Source organism: Suricata suricatta, chromosome 2 (genome assembly GCF_006229205.1).
Source record: "Suricata suricatta isolate VVHF042 chromosome 2, meerkat_22Aug2017_6uvM2_HiC, whole genome shotgun sequence".
Taxonomy (NCBI): Eukaryota; Metazoa; Chordata; class Mammalia; order Carnivora; family Herpestidae; genus Suricata; species Suricata suricatta.
Genome location: NC_043701.1, coordinates 177,453,417 through 177,465,864, shown reverse-complemented (window position 1 = coordinate 177,465,864; position 12,448 = coordinate 177,453,417). Strand labels below are relative to the sequence as shown.

Below are 12,448 nucleotides of genomic sequence, written 5' to 3'. Positions count from 1 at the left end.
CTGTGCGGACAGCTGTGAGCCTGAAGCCTGTTTTGGATGCTGGGTGTCCCTCTCTCTCTGCCCCTCCCCTGCTCATGCTCTGTTTCTCTCTGTCTCTCAAAAATTAATAAACATTAAAAATTTTTAAAAATAAAGAGGAAACAATCTTTCTTTCACACTATGGGTCCCAGAAAACTCCTCGGCCTGGCTGCAGGCTCGCCCCCGACTCCGACCAGGGCCCGCATGCCTGTGTCTCTATCACTAATGTCACTTAGCCCACAGCCACCTGTGTCGCCCCCTCCAGTCCAGCCAGGCTCTCCTGACCTGCTGGGCACCCCCACCGCCCCCGGAGCCATGGCGCACGCAGCTCCCGTCCCTGAAGGACCACTTCACCCTCAGAAGAAGCCTCCCCGACTCCTCCAGCTGGCGGCACTCTCTTCAGGCTCGTCTGTTCTCTGCCCTGTTGGAGAGTTTCGGTGCTGAGGGTGCTGACTTATCACCGCTGTGTCTGTCTCCGTCCCCTCCTCGCCCCCTCCCCCCAGCACTCCCAGCCCGGCTGGATGGCAGAGGAGAGCCCGCGTTCATGAAATGCCTCCCGTTTGCCAATCATGAGCTGCATTCTTCACATACCTCATTTCCTGCTCCCAATGGCCTCCAAGATGTGGGCACTACCAGTGGTGGTTTGGAGATGGGCAAACTAAGGCACAGAGAGGTCAAGGAACTTGTCTATGGTCACACAGCTCATGAATGGACCTGAGGCCAGTCTCTCCGACTCTGTGTTCCTCCCCCTGCACCACGGCTCACACGGGATATGGAGCCGGCAGAGGGATGGACGGACGGACAGACGACGAATAAATAAAGCAGAAGACCCCATCACGTGATCCACTTAGACTCCGAGCACTCATCACTTCCCACGGCTGCAGCATCAGGCCTGTGACTGACACGGGCAGCAGCCATGCCCAGCAAGGAAGGGCCCTGAGCCCTGCATGTGCTCGTGAGAAGTCCTTCTCCCAGCCCACCTGCCTGGGACCCTGTCGTGGATTTTGGGTCTATTTCTCCACCCCCGCTTGGGCTGTCTATGACTGACCTGTGGCTGGCACCCCCCTCTTCCTATCTCCAGCCAGGTCTAGAGGCCCTAAGGCATATGCTTGGCTTGGAAGAAAAGCAGCCTTTTGCCTAAAGGGCAAAAATTAAAAACCGTAACATGGCAGCCAACACCATCTGGGACCAAGGGGGTTACCAGGGATGGAGGGGGCTTTCCCAGAAGCCTCCCACCCCCAGCCACGCCCTCACTGGCTCCTCACCGAACCCCACGTCAGGTCGGGCTCCCTTCCAGGCTGCCCTAGGGGTCCCGGGACTCCAGTTCAGCTGGGAGTTCCTCCTGGGGCACCCCAGACAAGCCGCCCTGGGCCGCCCACCCTCCCTTCCAGAAGACTGGCTGGGGTCCTGGGCCGCACCCCTGCACACCTGCTCTGCTCACACGGAGGCAGCCACCTTCTGCGGACTCCGCTGGTGGAGTAGCAGCCTCCGCACACTGCGCCCCTTGCCCCTCGGCCAAAGCCAGCAACGGGCGGCTTCCGGACACGCCCGACCAGCCGCCCAAGCGCCGGCTCCCATCACGAGACCGACCAGCAGCCCGAAGGCCCACAGCGGGTGGGCTGTGCTGGTCCCACCAGGAAGGGGACACTGTACCGCACATCCGGGCCCGGTCTGCCCCGTACGAAGTGGGTCCTTCAGGCAGAACGACTGCACTGGCAGGTGGCTTATGTAACTAAGGAACGAGCAGGGCAGACCCGAGTCCACTCGGCGCAGCTCAGCACCAGCCACCCGACATCCTTAAGACAGAGAGGACGGTCCCAGCCCACCTACAGGATGACCCGCTGAGCTGCGAGCGGGCAGAGGTGCTGGCTCCGAGTGCGAGGGTGCGCAGCACGCTGCAAGGGGCGCCCGTCTCTAACCTGGCGGGGGGAGAGGGAGCCACGCAGCCCATCCCCCCCCAGGAGATTCTCTCAGGGCCGGGGGGGGGGGGGGGGAGTGTGGAGCAATCAGGACCGCCCGATGCAGGCAGGGCCCCGGGAGACATCTTGCCACCCGGTGAGCCAGGGCCACCCACCAGCCCCCCAGTCCCAGGCTGCAGCTCGGGGCGGCATGTCTCCTGGGCCTCCTGCATCAGCACAGAACCACTTCCTTCTTCCAAGAAGCTGCTTCTTGATCTCATTTCTTCCAGGTCTTTACAGGCAGCCCCTTGGCCAGGCTTCCAAGCTATCAATTCCTGGGGGACAGCTGTCCCCAGCCAGCCGGTCGGCAGGTGGGTCAGTTCTGAGCAGGGGTGTTGTTCACTCAGGTTCACACGCTGCCCACCCCCCGGCCCAGGTGCCAACATACCAGGCTCTTTGCCACAAGCCTCCAGAGGCTTCAAAAACCCGTGGTCAGCTGCACCTGCCTTGGAACCATGAGGGCTTTGGACTTGCATTGCTAGACGTCCTTTAGTGTCACTCTCTGCCCGGCTGCAGCCTCTGATGAGCTCCATTCACCCCGATACGGTGCTCTCAGGGGTCAGGGGGTCTGCTGAGTGTGGAGGCTGTAGAGGGTGGTGAAGGGAAGGCCGGAAACCCGGCCACCGCAGTGGACAGTGTTCCCCCCTGGACATACCCTCTGCTCCGGGTGGGGGTGCACATGTATGTAACGCTCCCTCCTCCCCGTGGCCTCTCTCAGTCACATCTGTTCTCCCAAAGGCTTGTGCCCTAACGATTACCAGCGGGGATGGGGGAAAGGGGGGGGTGTGAACACTCCCCGAGAAAAGCCATTTGTGCTGGAAATGTGGGGCCGTGTCCTCATTTCCACAGCAGCCATTAGAGGTGGCAGGAAGTCGCCCAGCAGGCTTGCAAGAACGGAGCATCTGTCGGTTTGGTAATAAGATGTGCCCCAGGCCTTTCTGTCAAGACACCAGGCCTCACTGCGGAGCCGCTCCCCTCCAAGCCCACAGAGGGGAAGACAAAACCACAGGGGTGGGGTGGGGGGAGGGACCGCACCACGCCTGTGCACGGGAAACACAAAGAAGGCGTACCGGCTCCAGCCGAGAAGCCTGGCTGCAAATGGAAACAGACGCAGGACGGATCTCTGAACCGTGAGAGCAAGAAGGACCGCAGCCTCCGGCCCAGGGGCCGCAAACAACTTCCATTTCAGCAAAATGAAATTTTCGTCGATGCATTTTTGAAACGTAGCTGGAGAACCTCCAGGGACCCACGCCAGAGGGGAAAGACAAGTTTCGTTTGGATCCCTGGATCTAGGCCACAGCCCCGTGGCTCAGATCAGCCAGAGAAAGAGAGGACTGAGCAACAGTCTGTAGGTGCAGTGGGACGGTGTCCTTAAGGCAATGGCACCACTGTGACGCAGGGTCCCGTCCTGGCCCTGGGCTCCGGGCAGGACACAGAGCCTCAGCCCAGAAACCAGTCCCGCCCTGCCAGGCGGCTAGGGAGAGAGCCTTTAACAGTGCAAATCTGGGGCACCAGAGCGGTTCAGTCAGTTTGAATGTTGATTTCGGCTCAGGTCACGATCTCACGGTTCATGAGTTCGAGCCCCGCGTCCGGTTTGCTGCTGTCAGCACAGAGCCTGCTTCAGATCCTCTGTCTCCCTCTCTCTCTCTGTCCCTCCCCCATCATGCTCTCTCCCTCAAAAATAAATAAACACGAAAAAAAAAATAAAAATGCAAATCTGATTGTATCTCTATCCTGCCCTCAACATAAAGCCCTGGAAGCCCAATGGCCAAAAAGCTAAGACAATTTGAGCCAAAAAAGTGAGTAAAGTATTATTTTATGATAACCTGAAGTATAAAATAGAAAACTATGAGTCCCTATTGATAGAAATAAATGAGTGACTAAATCACCCAATGGAAACTGAGGTCCCCCAGGAAGAGGGACTCTGCCAGCAGACGGCCTTCAGATGGAGCTCCGGCCTCCGCTCTTCCCAGCCTCCAGCCCGCCGGCCTCCCCTGAAGAATTCAGCCTTGCCAGTCCCCGTTCACATGAGCCCAGTTCTTAACAAAAACCTGTTCATATTTATACATCCCGTAGGATCTGCGTCTCTGGAGAGCCCCGGCAATGCACTCACTCCCACACGGACACCTGCCTGCAAGGTTCAACTTCAGATCAGCTGCAGCCCAAATGACTGCCGGCATCACTGATCCCAAGTGTCAAAATCTTGCTGATGCCATCCGCGGTGCAGCTCAGTCCAAGGCCTCAGGGGGCAGAGACCACCAGCCCCCTCCCCCTCTCCAGCAACCAGGGAGGGCAAGCTTTGTATGATACCTGCTCAAGTCATTGGCCGGAGCCCGGCAGGAGACAGCGGAAGCTTCTACTCCGTCAGCAGCTGGGGCAGAAGGCAACGACACAGGTCCTGAGGCTCGGGGAGTGGGATCCGCACAGGCAGTGGCAGGGGAGGGGCTGGGGGCGCAAAGAGAGAAGGATTCCCTGTGGAACTCGGCTCCCTAATGGCGCATTCATCAGGCCCCCCTGACCCCACCCAGTCCACTCCACACACGTGGAATGGGCTCTTTAAAAACTTTTTTTTATGTTTATCATTGAGACAGAGAGAAACAGAGCATGAGCAGAGAGAGGGGGAGACACAGAATCTGAAGCAGGTTCCAGGCTCTGAGCTGTCAGCACAGAGTCCGATGCGGGGCTCGAACCCACGAACCGTGAGATCATGACCTGAGCTGAAGTCCGATGCTTAGCCTACTGAGCCACCCAAGCGCCCCTAGAATGGGCTGTTTAAAAACCCACACATGGCCTCCCTCAATCCCTGACCCAGGTCCCCGGGGCCTTTGCTTAGACCCAGTGGAGACACCCTCTGGTGCTGCAGGCCCCTGGCCAAGCATGGATGCCACATGTGTTAGGTTCCAGCATTTCTTTGATGGAGGCAGTGCGGGTACTCAGGACCCTCTGTGAGTTGTCCTGTGTGATTCTTGTTTTCGGGAGGGGACTTTTGTATGATCATTTCGAACCACTGTTTATAGGCAATGAGCTCTGAGAATTGAGAACTACAATACAGCTCTGCGAACTCCCTGGGACACACCCCTAAAAGCAGAGGCTGAGAAAAGCCATGGCCAAGAGGCTGACAGGTAACCAAGGACCCTGCACCAGGGACCGGTGGGACCCCTTGAGGGGTGGAGGGTGGGGGACACTCAGAGAGCTCCAGCAGCATCACATTCCACATTCAGTGGGCGAGTGCCCCCTGCTGGACATCCAGGGAAATACCCGGAGTGCAGAAAGGGCCCCTGACAGCCACCTGCAAACACACTCTCCAGCAGAGAGCTCAAAACAGGTTTGATTTTCAACTTTGGCAAAAAGTGACGCACGCAGTGCCGTCCACAAGCAAAAGCATGGGCACAGTTTTCAGGGTGGGCTGGCCCTCCCGGCCTCTCCCCAGCCGTCCGCTCTGCTGCCCACAGGGAAGCTGGCAGGGCCCAAGGCAGCCCAGATAGAGTTACGTGACTCAGCACGGAGAGCCTGAAATCAGGTCCGAGGCTGAAGTGAGGGTCTGAGGTTTCTGGGCCTCTGGGAGAGGACTCATTTCTCCCCCCCAGGTGTGAACCCCAGCAGGAAGCCCCCTAGGCAGCAGACATGCAGGACCCCCGGGTTCAGTGTCGAGGATGTTCTGCTCCTGTCCATCTCCCCTAGGTCTACCTACATGGTTGGCCTCCCGATCTGGAGGACAGTGGCCAGCTTGGTCCCGGGTGCCCCATCCCAGTACCTGGTGTCATGTGCCAGGTCCCATGTGCCCTGTCCTGGGTGCCCAGTGTCCTGTGCCCGGTCCCGTGCGCCCTGTCCCAGGTACCTTATGGTAGGTGGCTGGTCCAGCATGCCCAGTGCTGGGTACCTGGTCCTGTGCCAAGCACTTTACACATATGACCTCAAACAACCCTCCCTACAACCCTCTGAGGCAAATGTCACCATCCCCACTTTACAAAGAAGGATGGAAAATAAGGCTCAGAGAGTTGAGGTCACCCAGCCCAAGTCGTGTAGTCCCAACATCTGGCCAGGCCACCCGCAGTGAGCACTCGATGTGACAGGCAGAGGGAGAGGTGGAATTTCCGAACTGGCCGTGACCAGGCTGGGTGTCAGGAGCAGCAGCAGAGCGAGAGCCCGGGATGCCTTCCTCCCGGAACCCCGCGGAAACGAGGAGAAAACAGAGGCCGGAGCATAAGGACCATGGGGGAGCTCGGAGCAAGGCCAACGCGCAAGCGGACAAACACTGCAGCCCGCACTTGGAACGGAGCTCGCAGAAGTGCCAAGCGGGCTCTGTTACAGACGGAGCGACACCTCGCCTGTTCACACTGTTACTTAGAACAACTGCACGGTGGCTACAAGAATGTTATTTTTATAAAGAAATGACTCAAAATGCATAATGCAAACTAGTGGGGGCTTTCAAGCTCCTTGGAGAGCCACTGTCACACGCTGGAAGCCTCCACTTGCTCTGTCCCTCGGCAGCGAACAGGCCACTTACAACCCCCACTACTTACTAGTCCACGATTTCAGTTCCCAAAGGAGTGACGGCAGCCGCGCTCCGTCCTCAGGAAGCCCCATGGGGATCTGCTTTGATTTAATGCAAGCTGGAGGGAGGCGTATAGACCGTGGTTCTGCTGCTTCCAGAAAACTCTACCAAAGGTCAGGGGAAGATTTCCATCTTTGAAAACCCTGGCGGAGGGGGGTGGGAGACAACTGCCCTGGGATCTGTGGCCTCAGAGCGAAGCCAAATCCACGGGGCGAAGCACAGTGACAGTCACACTGTGCTGAGGAGCGCGCCCACAGGTGACAGGCCCTCCTGTGCCCTGGGAACACTGGGGGTCCCCTTGGCTCCAGCCTGGAGACCACGGCGCCTGCGTCCCTCGCCCTCCCTCCTGCTGGCCCCACCGCCAGGGCCACACCCTTCCTGCACCAGGCTTTCTGAGCCAAAGGTACCAAACAAATGAATGAACTGCTCCATTAAGGACAGAGCCCCCCCCAACTGCTCCCGGCCTCCAGATGGCCCGGGTTGGGGGGGGGGGCGGTCAGGCCCCAACAGGGAAGCGCTCTGTGACTCAGACCAGCACCAGAAGCCGGGACTGGCCTCACCTTTCCATCACCCTTTCCTGTTGAGTCACCCCCTTCTCCTTCCGGAACCTCTCTGTCCCCGCCACCTCTGCTGGGGACGAGGGCTATGACCTCTCTGAGCAGGGCTCCTGCATGTCCGCTCTGCCTGCCTCCTCTGTCCCCTCACACCAACCCCCATGGTCACCAGGATAACCCAGCTCGAGTTCTGATAAGGTCCTTGCCTTGCTTGAAAGCCTCCCCAACTTTCTGTAGCCTTAAGAATCCAGGCGAAAGAACTCCCTGGCCTCCCACACCCCATCTCTGTCCCTGTCCCATCCCCGGTTTGTCCTCTCCCTCTCTCTGCTCCAACCCCACCAAGCTGGTCCCCGATGCTCTGGGCTGCTTCTGTGCCTTGACTCAAGCAGACCACACCCCTGAATGTCTACATCTCTCGTCCCCTCCCAGCCCACCCCATAATCATCCTGAGGTGACACCAAACTACCCCCTTCCCAGGTGGGGGTAACGTGCCACCCCGCAGGGCCAGCCGGGGCCGGGCCCCGATTTCAGATAAGGTGTCCTGCTCCTCTACTAAAGTCTCAGCCACTGGGGCCTCTCCAGCCCCCAGCACAGAGCCCGGCACATGAAAAGTGCTCAACATAGGACAGCTCCTTCCCTGTGTCCCCAACACATAGGCCAGTGACAGCGAGGACAACCGTGCCATCTCCTTGGAATCCCAGTCTGAGGCAGGACCAGTACCTGATTCAAGGGCAAAAATGGAAAAGGGAAGTGCAGAGCCCCACGTGCTGGAAGGATGGAGAATCTCAGGACGCTGACGGCATAGCACTGAAACAAGCACAGGGCCCTGAGGGCGGTCTGGGTGGCAGGCCCACAGGGCCGGCCCTGGTTCTAGACCCCACGCAGGTGCTTACACAGGTCTCTGAGCCACCCCCCCTCCCCAGCGGCAGCTCCTGGTCGGCCACCGAGACAGCCCAGAGGAGGCCAGGGCTTGGAGATGCAGGCCTCACACTTCATTTCTTCGAGGTGCTTACTTTCTCTTGCCTTGATTTCTTCTCCTATAAAATGGGCTGAGGGTAGGGCATCTGAAGGCCCTTTTATTAAAACTCTGAGACCCCTTCTCCTATGTAAGGAATTAATCAATGTTTTCCAAACCTTAGCAGAATAACAAAGAAGCCGAATTCAAATTCACAGCGTGTTTATATTTTTGGAAGATGAAGGAAGTGTTGATGTAATTTAAGCCTTTTTTGGTAAAGCAAAGAGTTAACAGAAAGAGGGTACATAAGCCACCAGACTCCCTTCCGGCACACAGATGGACTTCTTGATCATGGCACTCTTTCCTGCTGGGTCCCACTGGACAAGACCTTAGAATCCCTCCTAACGCAGATCCCTAGGGAGCCACGGCTGATGGTCAGAGTTGGCCATCTCTGATTCAGCACCTCACCAAGGCCCCCCCAGACTGGTCCCACTAACCACTCAGACGCAGTTTCCACCCACACAGGACCTGAGACACACGGACCATGTCCATTTAGGGCTCGCACTCAGCCCACGTCCAGCCCTGGCGAGATGCTGTCCATAACTGTTACATTTCGATTTGCCCGTTCAGGGCTCTTGAGTCTTATCTGGCAGATTCCCAACTGACCTGACAGCAAATTGCATTTCAGAGATGGGCCAGAGCTGCCACGGTAAGCCCCTGTCCAAAGACAGACACCAGAGTGACCTGGCTGTCACAGAGGGTGACATCACCCCAGGCAGAACGCACCACGTCCTATTGGGCCAGATGGGTGACAGCATCTTATCTCCCATTCTACGTCTCCATCTGGAAGGTATTAGCACACGTCTTTGCTCGCAGGCTCCTCCTTCTTGAATCCCCAAGTGCCCACAATCATGTGACGGGGCAAGGGCTAAGGCCAAAGACTCAGCTCCGATGGAAAGTCAGATGCAAGTCGGGGGAAGAAAGTACCTCGACACCATTGCTCTGGAGAGGCTAAGCTCAGCCAGTCAGGGCCCCGGCCAGCCAGCCAGCAGAGGCCTGCGCTTCGAGAAGCTGGTCTCGGCCTTGGGAGAGTCGATTCTCAGAGACGCAGCTGCTGCAAAGCCTGAAGGTGCCCAGACGCCAGATGGGCTTGCAAATTGGCTGCAAACGCCAAGGCAGGCCCTTTGAGCTACTCCCAGTCTCCCTCGAGACAAACCAGCATGTGAAACCCAGCCCGGGTGAGAGCATGAACAGGCCCTAAACATCCCGACCCTCCCACGTTCAACTGGGGGCTGGCTCCACACCGTGAACCCTGACCTGGCTTATCAGTTCCTTCCCAGAACATTCTTACCCCGTTTCCCTCCACAAAGCAAACTGTGCTCAGAGAAGGGAAATCACTTTCAAGCTTGATCCAAGCAGAACTCCGTCTAGTTAATAAACCCGAGGAAGGATCATAAACACCACCCCAGAACTATCCGAAGGGCCTTTCATCTGGGTCATTAATTCCCACCAGTCACCAGTGGCTCTGTGGTTACAGAGACTGCAGAGAGGGGCCGCAGGGGACAGAAGGAACCCGACCTCAGATCGCCAAGATGCGGCGCTTTATTCAGAAGGGGAAAATCTACCTACACGGGTCAAGGTGCTCAGGATCCATGAAAAACCAAGACAAGGACAAAGTCATGCACTTGTCTGAGATCTGAAACTGGCAATATTTGAACATTGCCAACGTGGCGACTTGTGTGGAAACTCAAAGATCCAGACCAAGCATAGAGATGCACCACAGTTTGCTCAGCCAACTGGGTGCTGGTTACAGGAACTGGATTCGTAAACGTGTACCTTTAACATACCATTTACCTATCCTTTTAAGAGAGCGTGTGTTCGAGGGAGTGCAGGAGGGGGCAGAGGGGGCGGGGAAGAGGGGAGAGGCAGAGCGGGGCAGAAGGAGAGAGAGAGAATCTTAAGCAGGTTCTACGTTCAGCATGGAGCCCAACACAGGGCCTGATCCCACGACCTGGGATCATGACTGGAGCCGGAATCAAAAATTGGATGCTTAACCGACTGAGCCACCAAGTGCCCCAACACATACCTTTTAAATGGCATAAAGGGATTCGGTCACTTATTTTTTATTTTTTAATTTTTTTTGGAATTTTGTTATTTAGAGAAGATCTTTGGGTGATCCCTGTTCTAATTTAAAAAAATAGGGGACACCTGGGTGGCTCAGTCGGTTAAGCATCCGACTTCGGCTCAGGTCATGATCTCACTGCTCTTGAGCTTGAGCCCCGCATCAGGCTCTGTGCTGACAGCTCGGAGCCTGGAGCCTGCTTCGGGTTCTGTGTCTCCCTCTCTCTCTGCCCCTTCTCCTGCTCACGCTTCTCTCTCTCTCCTCCCCCCTCTCAAAAACAAACATTAAAAAAAACACCAATAATGCTTTCACTTTGTCATGCAGTTTTTACAATAAGGTGCTTGCTTAAATAAAGGTCCAGCTAAACTCTGCTAGGCAGTTGAACTCACGCATGCCTACCCACAGCTGAAAATCTTTTGGTGCAAACGGCTGCCGTCAAAATATACCACGTGACTCGGGAGCAAGAGAAAAAAGAAGCTGTAAGTCGGCATGAACTCCCTGTACTTTCTACTTGAGAAAATTCTGAAGTTTCTGAATATGGTTAACTCTCTAGGGAGGCCATGACACTGGCTGGAGGGTGCCCGCTCCTGGCTCTCCTGTCCGACGCTGGAAACCAGACATTCGGGCAGAGGTCTCTGGTCCTGGGGAGCTGCGGATAGCCAGACAGGTGAGGAGACGGCCCTGCCTCACCTCGTGGTTCTCCAGGTGTGGGCCCAAGACCAGCAGCACCGGCGCCCGGGATCCTTCTGGAATGCAGAGTCTTGAGCTCTGCCCCAGGCTTCCCAAGTCAGAAACCCTAGGGGCAGGGCAGCAGGGCGTGCTGTAACTGGGTTATTTGGGTGCACAGTAGAGTCTGGCCTCCGTGGACAGGAGGGCTTTCCAGCTGTGTCCAAGGGAGCCCTCTGCTAGGAGTCCTGGCTAAAGGAAAAGCACAGACCCTCCAGGAGGGAACAGAGTGCCCCATTTTACCCTGTTTAGTGAGTGTGACACAGCTGGAAGGCTTTACTTAAAAAACAGTCCTGCTGCTTTAAAAACGTTCTTGAAAATCCTAAACAGCTGGGTCAGGGACAACGTAGTCGTTTGCAGAATGTTCTCGAAGGTCTGAGGCCCGACCAGGTTCAAGCAGGTTCAGAGGCTCTGGCCTGGGGAAGAAGCACGTTTCGCTACGAAGAGCAGGTGCGTGCACATCCCTTTCCCTGTATCTGAGGCCTGCCCCGGGGGTGAGGGCGCCTCTTTTTTCCAATTCAGAAAGATGTCTCGTCAGGAAAGGACGCGGCACCAAAGAACTGATGGGTGATCGAGAGGGAGGGAGAAAGGTGGCTTCCGGCAAACCCTCCGGTTCCATATTAAAAAAATATTTTTTTATTTTAAATTCAAACTTAACTGTTAAATGTAAAGCACCAACCCTACTCCTGGGGGAGCGAACCTCCAGAGCCTACGGTCTCAGCCTTCCCTCTGCCCCGCTTCTCCCCCTCTGCCTCTCCCGCCTCCACCCTGCGCAGATGTGCCCCGAAGGTGGTGCTATGGCTTGACAAGGTGCGTCCCCCTCAGTTCACATGTTGGAATCCTACCCCAGCGATGTGCCGGGAGTGACTGGGTCCTGAGAGCCCCACAAACGGGGTTCGTGCCCTTAAAAGAGAGACCCCCAGGGGGCGTCTGAGGGGCTCAGTTGGTTGAGCACCCACCTCTTGATTTCAGCTCAGCTCATGATCTGCGGGGGTCATGCGTTCGGACCCGAGACTGTCTCCTCACTGATGGTGCGGAGCCTGCTTGAGGTATTCTATCTCTCTCTCTCTCTCTCTCTCTCTCTCTCTCTCTCTCTCTCTCTCTCTCAAAACAATTGATTAAAAGAAACCCCGCAGAGCTCCGCAGCACCCTCCCCCACACGAGGACACAGCAGGGAGAAGTCTGCTCGGGGAAGGGGTGCTCACCCGGCCACCCTGGCAGACGTCCAGGCTCCAGAACTCTGAACGACATGTGTCTGCTGTTTATAAGGCCCTTGGTCGGTGGTCCCTGGTTACAGCAGGGGGGGGGGGGCAGGTGGGCGGAGCAGCAGGGCCCACCCAGAATGCCCTTCGGTGGTTAGTGGGCGGGGCAAGGTCAGGTGCAGCTGATTCTCGCTACTCACAGTAGTTACATCCCATCAAGCTGGCAGGAGCTGGATTCTGAACCACGTTCCCAGCAGGCTAAGCTGGGTTAGGTTCCCCTGAGCCTCGGGTCACGACGTTTTTGTCAACCCTTCACTATGTAACCTTGTTTTATGTGCATGTCTGTGTGAAAACACCT

At 56.8% G+C, this 12,448-nt stretch overlaps 1 protein-coding gene across 6 annotated transcripts in view; it reads right to left on the bottom strand.

Moving 5' to 3' along the window:
- TACC2 (transforming acidic coiled-coil containing protein 2) overlaps positions 1-12,448 on the bottom strand; it is a 207,658-nt gene that overhangs the window by 94,118 nt on the left and 101,092 nt on the right. For 4 of the 6 annotated variants that reach the window (XM_029932718.1, XM_029932722.1, XM_029932719.1 and 1 more), the window contains exon 8: positions 4,287-4,421. The exons of the other annotated variants lie outside the window; for them this stretch is intronic. In XM_029932718.1, coding sequence (XP_029788578.1) covers positions 4,287-4,421 — 135 coding nt within the window. The remainder of the gene's footprint in view (positions 1-4,286; positions 4,422-12,448) is intronic. 6 annotated transcript variants of the gene reach the window in all.